At 59.1% G+C, this 12,900-nt stretch overlaps 1 protein-coding gene across 7 annotated transcripts in view; it reads right to left on the bottom strand.

Moving 5' to 3' along the window:
* The window catches only part of PLEKHA7 (pleckstrin homology domain containing A7), a 374,164-nt gene that overhangs the window by 99,312 nt on the left and 261,952 nt on the right, over nucleotides 1-12,900 (bottom strand). For 5 of the 7 annotated variants that reach the window (XM_073659044.1, XM_073659045.1, XM_073659049.1 and 2 more), the window contains 8 exons: nucleotides 12,719-12,805; nucleotides 10,461-10,514; nucleotides 10,199-10,279; nucleotides 4,590-4,658; nucleotides 3,094-3,174; nucleotides 1,268-1,417; nucleotides 1,092-1,193; nucleotides 839-947 (listed from right to left, as the gene is read on the bottom strand). In XM_073659044.1, the coding sequence (XP_073515145.1) occupies nucleotides 839-947; nucleotides 1,092-1,193; nucleotides 1,268-1,417; nucleotides 3,094-3,174; nucleotides 4,590-4,658; nucleotides 10,199-10,279; nucleotides 10,461-10,514; nucleotides 12,719-12,805 (733 nt within the window). The remainder of the gene's footprint in view (nucleotides 1-838; nucleotides 948-1,091; nucleotides 1,194-1,267; nucleotides 1,418-3,093; nucleotides 3,175-4,589; nucleotides 4,659-10,198; nucleotides 10,280-10,460; nucleotides 10,515-12,718; nucleotides 12,806-12,900) is intronic. The other 2 variants (XM_073659050.1, XM_073659046.1) reach the window with 1 other exon arrangement.

Genomic DNA, 12,900 nt, shown 5'->3' with positions numbered 1-12,900 from the left:
CGACTGCCGGGAGCAGACAACCGGGCCCGACTGCTGAGAGCGGACAACCGGGCCCGACTGCCGAGAGCGGACAACCGCGCCCGACTGCCGGGAGCCAACAACCGCGCCCGACTGCCTGGAGCCGACAACCGCGCCCGACTGCCGGGAGCCGACAACCGCGCCCGACTGCCGGGAGCCGACAACCGCGCCCGACTGCTGAGAGCGGACAACCGCGCCCGACTGCTGAGAGCCGACAACCGCGCCTGACTGCTGAGAGCGGACAACCGCGCCCGACTGCTGAGAGCGGACAACCGCGCCCGACTGCTGAGAGCAGACAACCGGGCCCGACTGCCGGGAGGCGACAACCGCGTCCGACTGCCTGGAGCCGACAACCGCGCCCGACTGCCGACAACCGCGCCCGACTGCCGGGAGCAGACAACCGGGCCCGACTGCTGAGAGCGGACAACCGGGCCCGACTGCTGAGAGCCGACAACCGCGCCTGACTGCTGAGAGCCGACAACCGGGCCCGACTGCCTGGAGCCGACAACCGCGCCCGACTGCCGGGAGCCGACAACCACGCCCGACTGCTGAGAGCGGACAACCGCGCCCGACTGCAGGGAGCCGACAACCGCGCCCGACTGCCGACAACCGTGCCTGGCAGCCGGGAGCCGACAACCGCGCCCGACTGCCGGGAGCCGACAACCGCGCCCGACTGCCGGGAGCCGACAACCGCGCCCGACTGCCGGGAGCCGACAACTGCGCCCGAATGCCGGGAGCCGACAACCGCGCCCAATCACTGAAGACCCTCGCCTGACACGTACCTGCCCCGGCTGTCCTATTAACCCCAATGGAAAGTTACCTGGATTCTTGAATGATTCGACCAACATTTTGAAATTGAGTTTATTGGAGCTGAGCCCGGCCGTTACATCCTCAATTCTCCACAGATCCTTCTGCAGCTGAGTCCTGTCCTGATCCAATAATAAGATCAGCACACAATCAGTGAGCGCACAGGCGGACAACTACACCCGGCGAGGGCAGGCGCAGCGCGCACAATGACGTCAGACCTCTGGGCTCGTTTCACAACAATACGGAAAACATCCAAGAACAATTACCTGAGAAGACGGCGAGCGCTTCATCTGTTCCTGCAACCACTGTCTCAGCTGAATCACATCCGTCTCCAGACGTAAATACTCGTTCCAGGAGTTCTCCATGTCCTGCGGCACAGGCACAAGTCATTGCTAGCTCCGGGGTCCACATAATGGGCACTTACAGAAGTAAGAACACGCACCGTGGAGACTTTGGACATTTCGGCTCGGATCTGGACTAAATCCTCCTGCAGGAGACGCTGCTGGTAGGAGATCTTCTCCGTGTGCTGCGGCTGATCCTTGTACTGATCCATCTGTCTGTGCAAAACCTCCAGGACGGTTTCCAGTTTGTCCTGTAAATTAAGATGAAGATGAGAGTCGGGTCAGAGAATATCTCCAGCGACCACCGGTCTCCTGATGCGTCTCTCGCCAAATAACAAGAATGAAAAAGTAGAAAAAGCAACAAAAGAAACGTGATCCGATGTATTCAGGCCGTTCCTGGAGATTGTACATCCTCGTCTGAAGCCAAGTGTGCACCGGCGGCTCAGACCACCAGCACATTCCTACCGGCGACTGCCGTCAGCAGTGGTCTCCCTGACCAGACAAATAGGCTTGTTGTCCAGCACAGGTTATAGCAATGCTTGAAAAATTAGTTATTCATGCTGAACTTCAAATGTGCATGTGAGGAGTTGCCCACTTACTAAAGACTATGAGACTTTTCCAGCACGGAGCACTGGTTCCGTCGATATTATTGTTGTGTTTTATTAGTTATTTTCTTGCTGTGTTTTATTAATGTTCTGCTTGCTCGTCAGTTTATGTGTGCTAATTTAACTTGTAAAGTGTCCAGCCTCAGGAATCAATGTTTCCATTCAGCAGATGAAGACATGCTGTCTGGAAGTTATGTATACATAAGGCCTGATAAGAGATTGCAGGTAAATGTAAATTCTGTTAATCTCATTAATATCTCAGGGGTCTTAAACCATTGTTCTAACAGCTACTAGTCCCATTGTGTGAATGGGAACAGTAGATGCAGTGGAGCAGTCACCACAGGGGGTCTCACCAGTCATGGGCTCCTGAAATATCCTTCACTCTTATAGCTAAAAGCAAATGTTTAAGGGGGCGGGTGTGATCACTTCTAATTCAGGGGGCTGATCCCAGGGAAGGAGAAAAGAAGCCACATTTTTAGTGGAAAGTTGTGTGGAAGAAATTGAAGAAATAGGATCGAGACTAAGGACCTGGAAGGATGGATGGATGCATGGCATATGGAGTGTTGGAGATCAGTTACCGACTGGACTTAATAAACATGCTACCGTTGTGGGATCTGGTGTTTGGATTTAAACTTTCTTAAAGGATTGTTGCTACTGGATACCTGTGCTTCCATCGTTTTATCTGTCGTCTGGAGGATCGGAGACTGTGACTACAGACTATACTGGCACAAAGGCAGTGGAACTACTGCCCTGGTGAGGGGATCTTGTGGATTGAGACAATTGTATTTTGGACATTTACCTGAAATTGCTGAATTACCATGGATGTAAGGAATAAAATATCGTTGCATAGTTAACCTGCCTAGGTGATTATTGAAACCCACAATCTCAGATCTTTACAAGTGGTGGCAACAGTGGGATTCAAACCCAAGCCTCCAAAGTGTGCACCTCATTAGTAGAAGTCCCATTTAGATCCAGGATCATGACAGAAGCCCCCTGGATGAAGAATGAGGCCCCCTGAGGCCAGGAATGAAGAAAAAAAAGGACAAAGGTCCAGGATGAAAACAGAAGTCCCCACCAAAGATGTCAGGGATAAAGACATACATTCCACCAAGGTCCCGGATAAAGACAGAAACCCCTTCCTTCCCCCGAGGTCCCAGATAAAGACTAAAGCTTCCCTACCGTGAGGTCTGGGATAAAAAACAGATGTCCCACCCCCCTGGTCACAGAGCAAAGCAGAGGATCTGTCCAGGTTACAAGTTATGACAGAAGCCCCAGCCCTTCTGATTAGTGGAGAAACAAAGCAATGAGGTGCAGTCACTGACCTTATTGTCCTTCAGAGCACGGATCTTGTCTTCTAAGTCTTGCAGAATCCGATCTTGTTCACACAAGACACTAAGCTTCACCTGTAAGAGACCAACAGACGTATGAGAGCAACTGAAGAATCCAAGAGAGAAGGAAAAAGGTGAGAGGTGAAAAAGGAGAGAGCGACCGGAGATGGGCAAAAGAGCCCAAAGAGACCGGAGATGGGCAAGAGAGCCCAAAGAGACCGGAGATGGGCAAGAGAGCCCGAAGCGACCAGAGATGGACAAGAGAGCCCAAAGCGACCGGAGATGGGCAAGAGAGCCCGAAGCGACCGGAGATGGACAAGAGAGCCCGAAGCGACCGGAGATGGACAAGAGAGCCCGAAGCGACCGGAGATGGACAAGAGAGCCCGAAGCGACCGGAGATGGGCAAGAGAGCCCGAAGCGACCGGAGATGGACAAGAGAGCCCGAAGCGACCGGAGATGGACAAGAGAGCCCGAAGCGACTGGAGATGGACAAGAGAGCCCGAAGCGACCGGAGATGGGCAAGAGAGCCCGAAGCGACCAGAGATGGGCAAAAGAGCCCAAAGCGACCGGAGATGGGCAAGAGAGCCCAAAGAGACCGGAGATGGACAAGAGAGCCCGAAGCGACCGGAGATGGGCAAGAGAGCCCAAAGCGACCGGAGATGGGCAAGAGAGCCCAAAGCGACCGGAGATGGGCAAGAGAGCCCGAAGTGACCGGAGATGGGCAAGAGAGCCCGAAGAGACCGGAGATGGGCAAGAGAGCTCGAAGCGACCGGAGATGGGCAAGAGAGCCCGAAGCGAGCGGAGATGGGCAAGAGAGCCCGAAGAAACCGGAGATGGACAAGAGAGCCCGAAGCGACCGGAGATGGACAAGAGAGCCCGAAGCGACCGGAGATGGACAAGAGAGCCCGAAGCGACCGGAGATGGACAAGAGAGCCCGAAGCGACCGGAGATGGGCAAGAGAGCCCGAAGCGACCGGAGATGGGCAAGATAGTCTGAGACCCGGGAGGTAGGCGAGAGAGCATAACAGATGGGATGTAGGTGAGAATGCGTGAGCGACGGGAGGTAGGTGAAAGAGCAAGTGACGGGACATAGGAAATGAGCGACAGGAAAAAGATGAGAGACTGACGTGAGAGAGCGTGAGCAACGGGAGTTGGGCGAGAGAGCACGAATGATAGGAAATAGGCGGGAGAACAATGGGAAATGCACATAAGAGCGCCAGGAGGCAGTAGAGAGACACCATTACTGGTTGTGCTGGGGATATGGGCCCCAGGACGTATTCAGGAGCCGCCATGTTCCATGCTCCTTGTGTATCGCTCACTTGCCCCGATGCACGACAACAATGGATGCTCAAGTAACACCAAACACATTTCTGTTATATTTTGCAGGATTTGATCGTCCGTTTTGCTCCCCCTCCCCCATGTGATCGTCATCACCGACAGTCGAGGCTGCTGGACGCCGCTCTTGCTGTTATTTTGTAGCACTTCACTTACATCAACGTCACTTTCAGCAATCTTCACGGGTTTCGTAGATCGTTCCTTGTAGGATTCTCGCCCCGTCACCTGATGGTCAGAAAACACAACTTGTAAGAGAGACGACAGACGAATGAGGATGACGAGATACGAAGAAGCCACTGGTGCATGCAGCGTGTGATGGTACAAATACTGACACATGGCGGCAGGGAGCGCAAACATGTGACCGCTAAGAGATGATCCACCTGTAACGCCAGGGAGCGGAGCTCGACTCACCACCAACGGGGCCGGCGCAACGCCTCACCACCAATGGGGCCGGCGCAACGCCTCACCACCAACGGGGCCGGCGCAACGCCTCACCACCAACGGGGCCGGCGCAACGCCTCACCACCAACGGGGCCGGCGCAACGCCTCACCACCAACGGGGCCCGCGTAACGCCTCACCACCAATGGGGCCGGCGCAACGCCTCACCACCAACGGGGCCCGCGTACCGCCTCACCACCAAAGGGGCCCGCGCAACGCCTCACCACCAAAGGGGCCCGCGCAACGCCTCACCACCAACGGGGCCGGCGCAACGCCTCACCACCAACGGGGCCGGCGCAACGCCTCACCACCAATGGGGCCGGCGCAACGCCTCACCACCAACGGGGCCGGCGCAACGCCTCACCACCAACGGGGCCGGCGCAACGCCTCACCACCAACGGGGCCGGCGCAACGCCTCACCACCAACGGGGCCCGCGTAACGCCTCACCACCAAAGGGGCCCGCGCAACGCCTCACCACCAAAGGGGCCCGCGCAACGCCTCACCACCAACGGGGCCGGCGCAACGCCTCACCACCAACGGGGCCGGCGCAACGCCTCACCACCAACGGGGCCGGCGCAACGCCTCACCACCAACGGGGCCGGCGCAACGCCTCACCACCAACGGGGCCGGCGCAACGCCTCACCACCAACGGGGCCGGCACAACGCCTCACCACCAACGGGGCCGCGCAACGCCTCACCACCGAAGGGGCCGACGCAACGCCTCACCACCAACGGGGCCGCGCAACGCCTCACCACCGAAGGGGCCGACGCAACGCCTCACCACCAACGGGGCCGCACAACGCCTCACCACCAACGGGGCCGGCGCAACGCCTCACCACCAACGGGGCCGGCGCAACGCCTCACCACCAACGGGGCCGGCGCAACGCCTCACCACCAACGGGGCCGGCGCAACGCCTCACCACCAACGGGGCCGGCGCAACGCCTCACCACCAACGGGGCCGACGCAACGCCTCACCACCAACGGGGCCGACGCAACGCCTCACCACCAACGGGGCCGGCGCAACGCCTCACCACCAACGGGGCCCGCGTAACGCCTCACCACCAACGGGGCCCGCATTACGGCTCACAACCAACGGGGCCCGCGTAACGCCTCCACCCAGGGAACGGGGACAGGGAAACGCCTCCACCCCGGGGAACGGGGACACCGTAACGCCTCCACCCCGGGGAACGGGGACAGCGTAACGCCTCCACCCAGGGAACGGGGACAGCGTAACGCCTCCACCCAGGGAACGGGGACAGCGTAACGCCTCCACCCAGGGAATGGGGACAGAATAACGCCTCCACCCAGGGAACGGGGACAGAGTAACGCCTCCACCCAGGGAACGGGGACAGAGTAACGCCTCCACCCAGGGAACGGGGACAGAGTAACGCCTCCACCCAGGGAACGGGGACAGCGTAATGCCTCCACCCCGGGGAACGGGGACAGAGTAACGCCTCCACCCAGGGAACGGGGACAGCGTAACGCCTCCACCCAGGGAACGGGGACTGTGCCACTAACGTTTCCCTACTGTCAAGTTTTTCTCATTTCAGTTGAGCGTGACGTGTCACAACGTGAGGAGCAGGAGACCGCCGCTCACATAGTAATTTCCCACCATATCCTCGTTCACATGATGTCCCGCTCACAACGGAGCTGCCGCCTGTGTCTGTGCTCACACAAGCAAAGCAGCGTCTGACTGTATAACCTCAACGATCAGTAATGGCGGCTCTGCAGCTGCTGCTGAACTCCCAGAATGTCCTGAAAGCTGCTGCAGAGGACTACATGGACATCATGAGTGGAGAGCTAGCCACAACTATGTACAACCACTTTAAAGGGGATTCTCTCTCCAGGTTTTTGCAGCCCCATCTGAGAGAAGCCCGATGTGGGGGCAGAGACCCCCTCGAGAGCAGCCCGATGTGGGGGCAGAGACCCCCGAGAGCAGTCCGATGTGGGGCAGAGACCCCCGAGAGCAGCCCGATGTGGGGCAGAGACCCCCCTGAGAGCAGCCCGATGTGGGAGCAGAGACCCCCTGAGAGCAGCCCAATATGGCAGCAGAGACCCCCCGAGAGCAGCCCAATGTGGGGGCAGAGACCCCCCGAGAGCAGCCCAATGTGGGGGCAGAGACCCCCCCCAAGAGAAGCCTAATGTGGGGGCAGAGACCCCTCCAAGAGCAGCCTAATGTGGAGGCAGAGACCCCCGAGAGCAGCCTAATGTGGGGGCAGAGAGCAGCCTGATGTGGGGGCAGAGACCCCCGAGAGCAGCCCAATGTGGGAGTAGAGACCCCCCGAGAGCAGCCCAATGTGGGGGCAGAGACCCCCCCAAGAGGAGCCTAATGTGGGGGCAGAGACCCCCGAGAGCAGCCCGATGTGGGAGCAGAGACCCCTGAGAGCAGCCCGATGTGGGAGCAGAGACCCCCCCCGAGAGCAGCCAATGTGGGGGTAGAGACCTCCCCCAAGAGCAGCGCAATGTGGGGGCAGAGCTCCCCCAAGAGCAGCCCAATGTGGGAGCAGAGACCTCTGCCAAGAGCAGCCCGATGTGGGGGCTGAGACTCCCCGAGAGCAGCCCGATGTGGGGGCAGAGACCCCCGAGAGCAGCACAATGTGGGAGCAGAGACCCCCCGAGAACAGCCCAATGTGGCAGACCCCCCGAGAACAGCCCAATGTGGCAGCAGAGACCCCCTGAGAGCAGCCCAATGTGGGGACAGAGACCCCGAGATCAGCCCAATGTGGGGGCAGAGACCCCCACAAGAGCAGCCTAATGTGGGGGCAGAGACCCCCGAGAGCAGCCCGATGTGGGAGCAGAGACCCCTGAGAGCAGCCCGATGTGGGAGCAGAGACCCCCCCCCCCGAGAGCAGCCAATGTGGGGGTAGAGACCTCCCCCAAGAGCAGCGCAATGTGGGGGCAGAGATCCCCCAAGAGCAGCCCAATGTGGGAGCAGAGACCTCCGCCAAGAGCAGCCCGATGTGGGGGCTGAGACTCCCCGAGAGCAGCCAATGTGGGGGCACAGAGCAGCCCGATGTGGGGGCTGAGACTCCCCGAGAGCAGCCCGATGTGGGGGCAGAGACCCCCGAGAGCAGCACAATGTGGGAGCAGAGACCTCCCGAGAACAGCCCAATGTGGCAGCAGAGACCCCCTGAGAGCAGCCCAATGTGGGGGCAGAGACCCCGAGAGCAGCCCAATGTGGGGGCAGAGACCCCCTGAGAGCAGCCCATTGTGGGGGCAGAGACCCCCCGAGAGCAGCCCAATGTGGGAGCTGAGAACCCCCGAGAGCAGCCCAATGTGGGGGCAGAGACCCCCAAGAGCAGCCCAATGTGGGGGCAGAGAGCAGCCCGATGTGGGAGCAGAGACCCCCCCGAGAGCAGCCCAATGTGGGAGCAGAGACCCCCCCCCGAGAGCAGCCCAATGTGGGGGCAGAGACCCCCCCAAGAGCAGCCTAATGTGGGGGCAGAGACCCCTCCAAGAGCAGCCTAATGTGGGGGCAGAGACCCCCGAGAGCAGCCCAATGTGGGAGCAGAGACCCCCCGAGAGCAGCCCAATGTGGGGGCAGAGACCCCCCCCAAGAGCAGCCTAATGTGGGGGCAGAGACCCCCGAGAGCAGCTCGATGTGGGAGCAGAGACCCCTGAGAGCAGCCCGATGTGGGAGCAGAGACCCCCCCCCGAGAGCAGCCAATGTGGGGGTAGAGACCTCCCCCAAGAGCAGCGCAATGTGGGGGCAGAGATCCCCCAAGAGCAGCCAATGTGGGGGCTGAGACTCCCCGAGAGCAGCCCGATGTGGGGGCTGAGACTCCCCGAGAGCAGCCCGACGTGGGGGCTGAGTCTCCCCGAGAGCAGCTCGACGTGGGGGCAGAGACCCCCCGAGAGCAGCCCCACGTGGGGGCAGAGACCCCCCGAGAGCAGCCCGATGTGGGGGCAGAGACCCCCCCCGAGTGCAGTCCGATGTGAGGGCAGAGACCCCCCCCGAGAGCAGCCCGATGTGGGGGCAGAGATCCCCCAGTGCAGCCCGATGTGGGGTGCCGAGACCCCCCGAGTGCACTGTCGGGTCACTTCCTGGGTTGCGGTTATTTGTGCTGCAGAGCTATCTGTTCTCTGACTGCTCAGATCCGTATAACCCCACCCCTTTGTATAATGCCGCCCCTCTGTATAACCTCATCCCTTTGTATAACCCAGCCCCTCGGTATAACCACGCCCCAACCACTGTATAACATGGTGCCTCCACCCCACCATAACCGCCCCCACCCCTCTGTATAACCTGCCCCAACCCCTCTGTATAACATGGTGCCTCCACCCCACCATAACCGCCCCCACCTCTCTGTATAACCCCACCCCACAGCATAACCCCACCCTTACCCCTCTGTATAACTCCGCCCCTCTGTATAACATGGTGCCTCCACCCCGCCATAACCGCCCCCACCCCTCTGTATAACCCCAGCCCCCTGTATAACCCGCCTTCACTCCTCTGTATAACCCCCACACCTCTGTATAACCCCCACCCCTGTATAACCTGTCCCCCCCCTGTATAACCTGCACCCACTCCTCTGTATAACCTGTCCCCACCCTGTATAACCTGCCCCCACCCCCTCTGTATAACACCGCCCTCACCACTGACTGACAGGTATGTATGCTGTGCATAGGCAGAAAGCTGCCATCAGTGCAGGTTACCCAGAACAGATGAATATGGATGATAACCTGGCAGAAAACAACGGTCCTCAGTGCTGATCTCCTGCTGATGAACCACAGCCGGCAGATCACACAGCAGGCGCCTGTGACAGCTCGCCGTAAAGGCTACGTTCACTCGCAGCACTTCTTGGGGCGGTGCGCTCACTCCGACAGCACTTCTGGGGGCGGTGCGCTCACCCCGGAAGCACTTCTGGGGGCGGTGCGCTCACCCCGGAAGCACTTCTGGGGGCGGTGCGCTCACCCCGGCAGCACTTCTGGGGGCGGTGCGCTCACCCCGGCAGCACTTCTGGGGGCGGTGCGCTCACTCCCAGTGTGTGTGTGTGACGGGGTCCGCGGCTACTCCGCTTTATGCAGTTTCTTCGCTGCTGAATTTGCGGGAAAACTATTAGAAATTTACAGGGGAAATAGTAAAAAAAAACAAAAAAAACAGCAGCGCATCCAGTGACTGCGGAGACACGAGACGCATGCGCCCGCGCAGCACGGTTGCATCTTCATGCTGCACACAGAGCTGTAATCAAACCATTAGCAGGCGGACTACAAGCATCAGCAAGCAAAACCCAACAATGACAAAGAAACCTATGAAGCAGCAGCATTGTGAGTCCTGCCGCAGGCGCGAAGCCATGAGATGAGAGCAGAGCGGAGGCGCTTACGTTGATGCTCGTGCGGTACCCCGGCGTGGAGTTCCGGAGAACACTGTGAACCAAGTTGATCAGAGGCTCATTATACTTTATCTGCGCCAAATCAGAAAAGAGCCAGAGTGAATCCCGCAGGCACCAGCAGGAGGCGCCACTGCCAGAAAACCCACAGGCCGAAATCCTGTCCTCATGGACCTGATGGCCCCGATGGCCTGACACTTCACCCCACTACCACCCTCACCCTTCATACCGGGCGACCAGGAAAAGATGATGTTACCTTGAGGTCCAGGTACTCCAACTCCTTCTTCAGCTGCAGATAGGTGTCATCGGCCTCCAGAGAGAAGAGACAGAGGTTAGAGGGGGGAGCGCGGCCCCTATATAATGCCAGCTGCTATATACGTCCCCGGTAATGACCCCGCACACCTATAGATCCCCGGTAATGACCCCCACACACCTATAGATCCCCGGTAATGACCCCGCACACCTATAGATCCCCGGTAATGACCCCCACACACCTATAGATCCCCGGTAATGACCCCGCACACCTATAGGTCCCTGGTAATGACCCCCGCACACCTATAGGTCCCCAGTAGTAACCAGCACACCTATAGATCCCCAGTAGTAACCCGCACACCTATAGGTCCCCAGTAATAACCCGCACACCTATAGGTCCCCAGTAGTAACCCACACACCTATAGGTCCCCAGTAGTAACCCGCACACCTATAGGTCCCCAGTAGTAACCCACACACCTATAGATGCCCGGTAATGACCCCCGCACACCTATAGATCCCCAGTAGTAACCCGCACACCTATAGATCCCCAGTAGTAACCCGCACACCTATAGGTCCCCAGTAGTAACCCGCACATCTACAGGTCCCTCCGGTAGTAACCCGCACACCTATAGGTCCCCGGTAGTAACCCGCACACCTCTAGGTCCCCGGTAGTAACCCGCACATCTATAGGTCCCCGGTAGTAACCCGCACACCTACAGGTCCCCGGTAGTAAACCGCACACCTACAGGTCCCCGGTAGTAACCCGCACACCTATAGGTCCCCGGTAGTAACCCGCAAACCTATAGGTCCCCGGTAGTAACCCGCACACCTATAGGTCCCCAGTAGTAACCCGCACACCTACAGGTCCCCCGTAGTAGCCCGCACACCTACAGGTCCCCGGTAGCAACCCGCACACCTACAGGTCCCCGGTAGTAACCCGCACACCTACAGGTCCCCGGTAGTAACCCGCACACCTACAGGTCCCCGGTAGTAAACCCGCACACCTACAGGTCCCCGGTAGTAACCCGCACACCTACAGGTCCCCGGTAGTAAACCGCACACCTACAGGTCCCCGGTAGTAACCCGCACACCTACAGGTCCCCGGTAGTAACCCGCACACCTACAGGTCCCCGGTAGTAAACCGCACACCTACAGGTCCCCGGTAGTAACCCGCACACCTATAGGTCCCCAGTAGTAACCCGCACACCTACAGGTCCCCTGTAGTAGCCCGCACACCTACAGGTCCCCGGTAGTAACCCGCACACCTACAGGTCCCCGGTAGTAACACGCACACCTACAGGTCCCCGGTAGTAACCCGCACACCTACAGGTCCCCGGTAGTAACACGCACACCTACAGGTCCCCGGTAGTAACCCGCACACCTATAGGTCCACACCATTATCATTACTGTTCACCCCTCAGTAAGTTGCTGCAGGCGTCAGTCACATGTACTCTGTTCACACACGGTAATGGCGGCATGCAGCTGGTTGTGTCAATACAGAAAATGTCAGCAAAGCCAAGAGAGCAGACGGCACGTTCCCCGTCAGACAGCACGCCTCCATCCGGAGCCAGCAGAACGCCAGTGTCCGGACACATCACGGGCAATATGGCGGAGCACTTTACCCCTGACTGCAGAGCCTGCACATGATGCTGGATGCAGAGCGCTGCGGAGCTCAGACGCTGAATTCATCTGCACGGAAAGCAATGAGGAGACGAGCGGCGCCGCTGCTTCATGTGAGGACACAATGCGTCACCGGGGGAGGGGTGACGGCCCGTCTGGAGGGTTACCAGCGTCGCCCCTATGGATGCCGTCTGCACCCAGTGATAAGGGTGGGATGAGCACTGCCGGCTGCCGACTGACCAGAAAAGCAGCGGTCATCTACAGTCCTGCGATTGTGACACTACAACTCCCAGCCAGGCATCAGCACATGCTAGGAGTTGTAGTCTGACATATGTAGTTGGCGTGTGCTGCAGAGTGGGCATGCAATGGCGGCGGGTCACTGTTGGTGGCGTTATTTTGGCCATTGTGTAATTTCAGGTGTTGGTGGCGCACGGCAAGTCCACATCTGCTGGAGCGCGGGGCCGTGGCTCCGGGGGGCCGCGGGGCACAGTCCGGGCCCGGAGCTCTTGGTAATGGAGGACGGCGGCGCTCAGGGCACAGGAGGGAAAGCGACACCATCACATCTTACATTGTTCTTTTTATCTCTTGTTTTAGGCAGAAAATACAAAATGGCAAAATAAGATGATGAGGAAAAGTTCTTACCGACTGGCCATGTAAACTGGGGGCACTTACAGTGTGCGTCATGTATCCCATGGAGGGCATGGACCGGCGGTCCGCAGGGGCCGAGGACTGGAAGGAAGGAGGACAAGTGAGAGAATCAGGACGCCACCCGCAGTACCAGTGCCGCACATCTCCCCCCACACCGGGAGCAGGCACAGCGGGGT

This window comes from Phyllobates terribilis, unplaced genomic scaffold (assembly GCF_046119375.1).
Source record: "Phyllobates terribilis strain yellow unplaced genomic scaffold, ASM4611937v1 Scaffold_13__5_contigs__length_258822181, whole genome shotgun sequence".
NCBI lineage: Eukaryota > Metazoa > Chordata > Amphibia > Anura > Dendrobatidae > Phyllobates > Phyllobates terribilis.
This window is presented reverse-complemented; position numbering and strand designations above follow the sequence as displayed.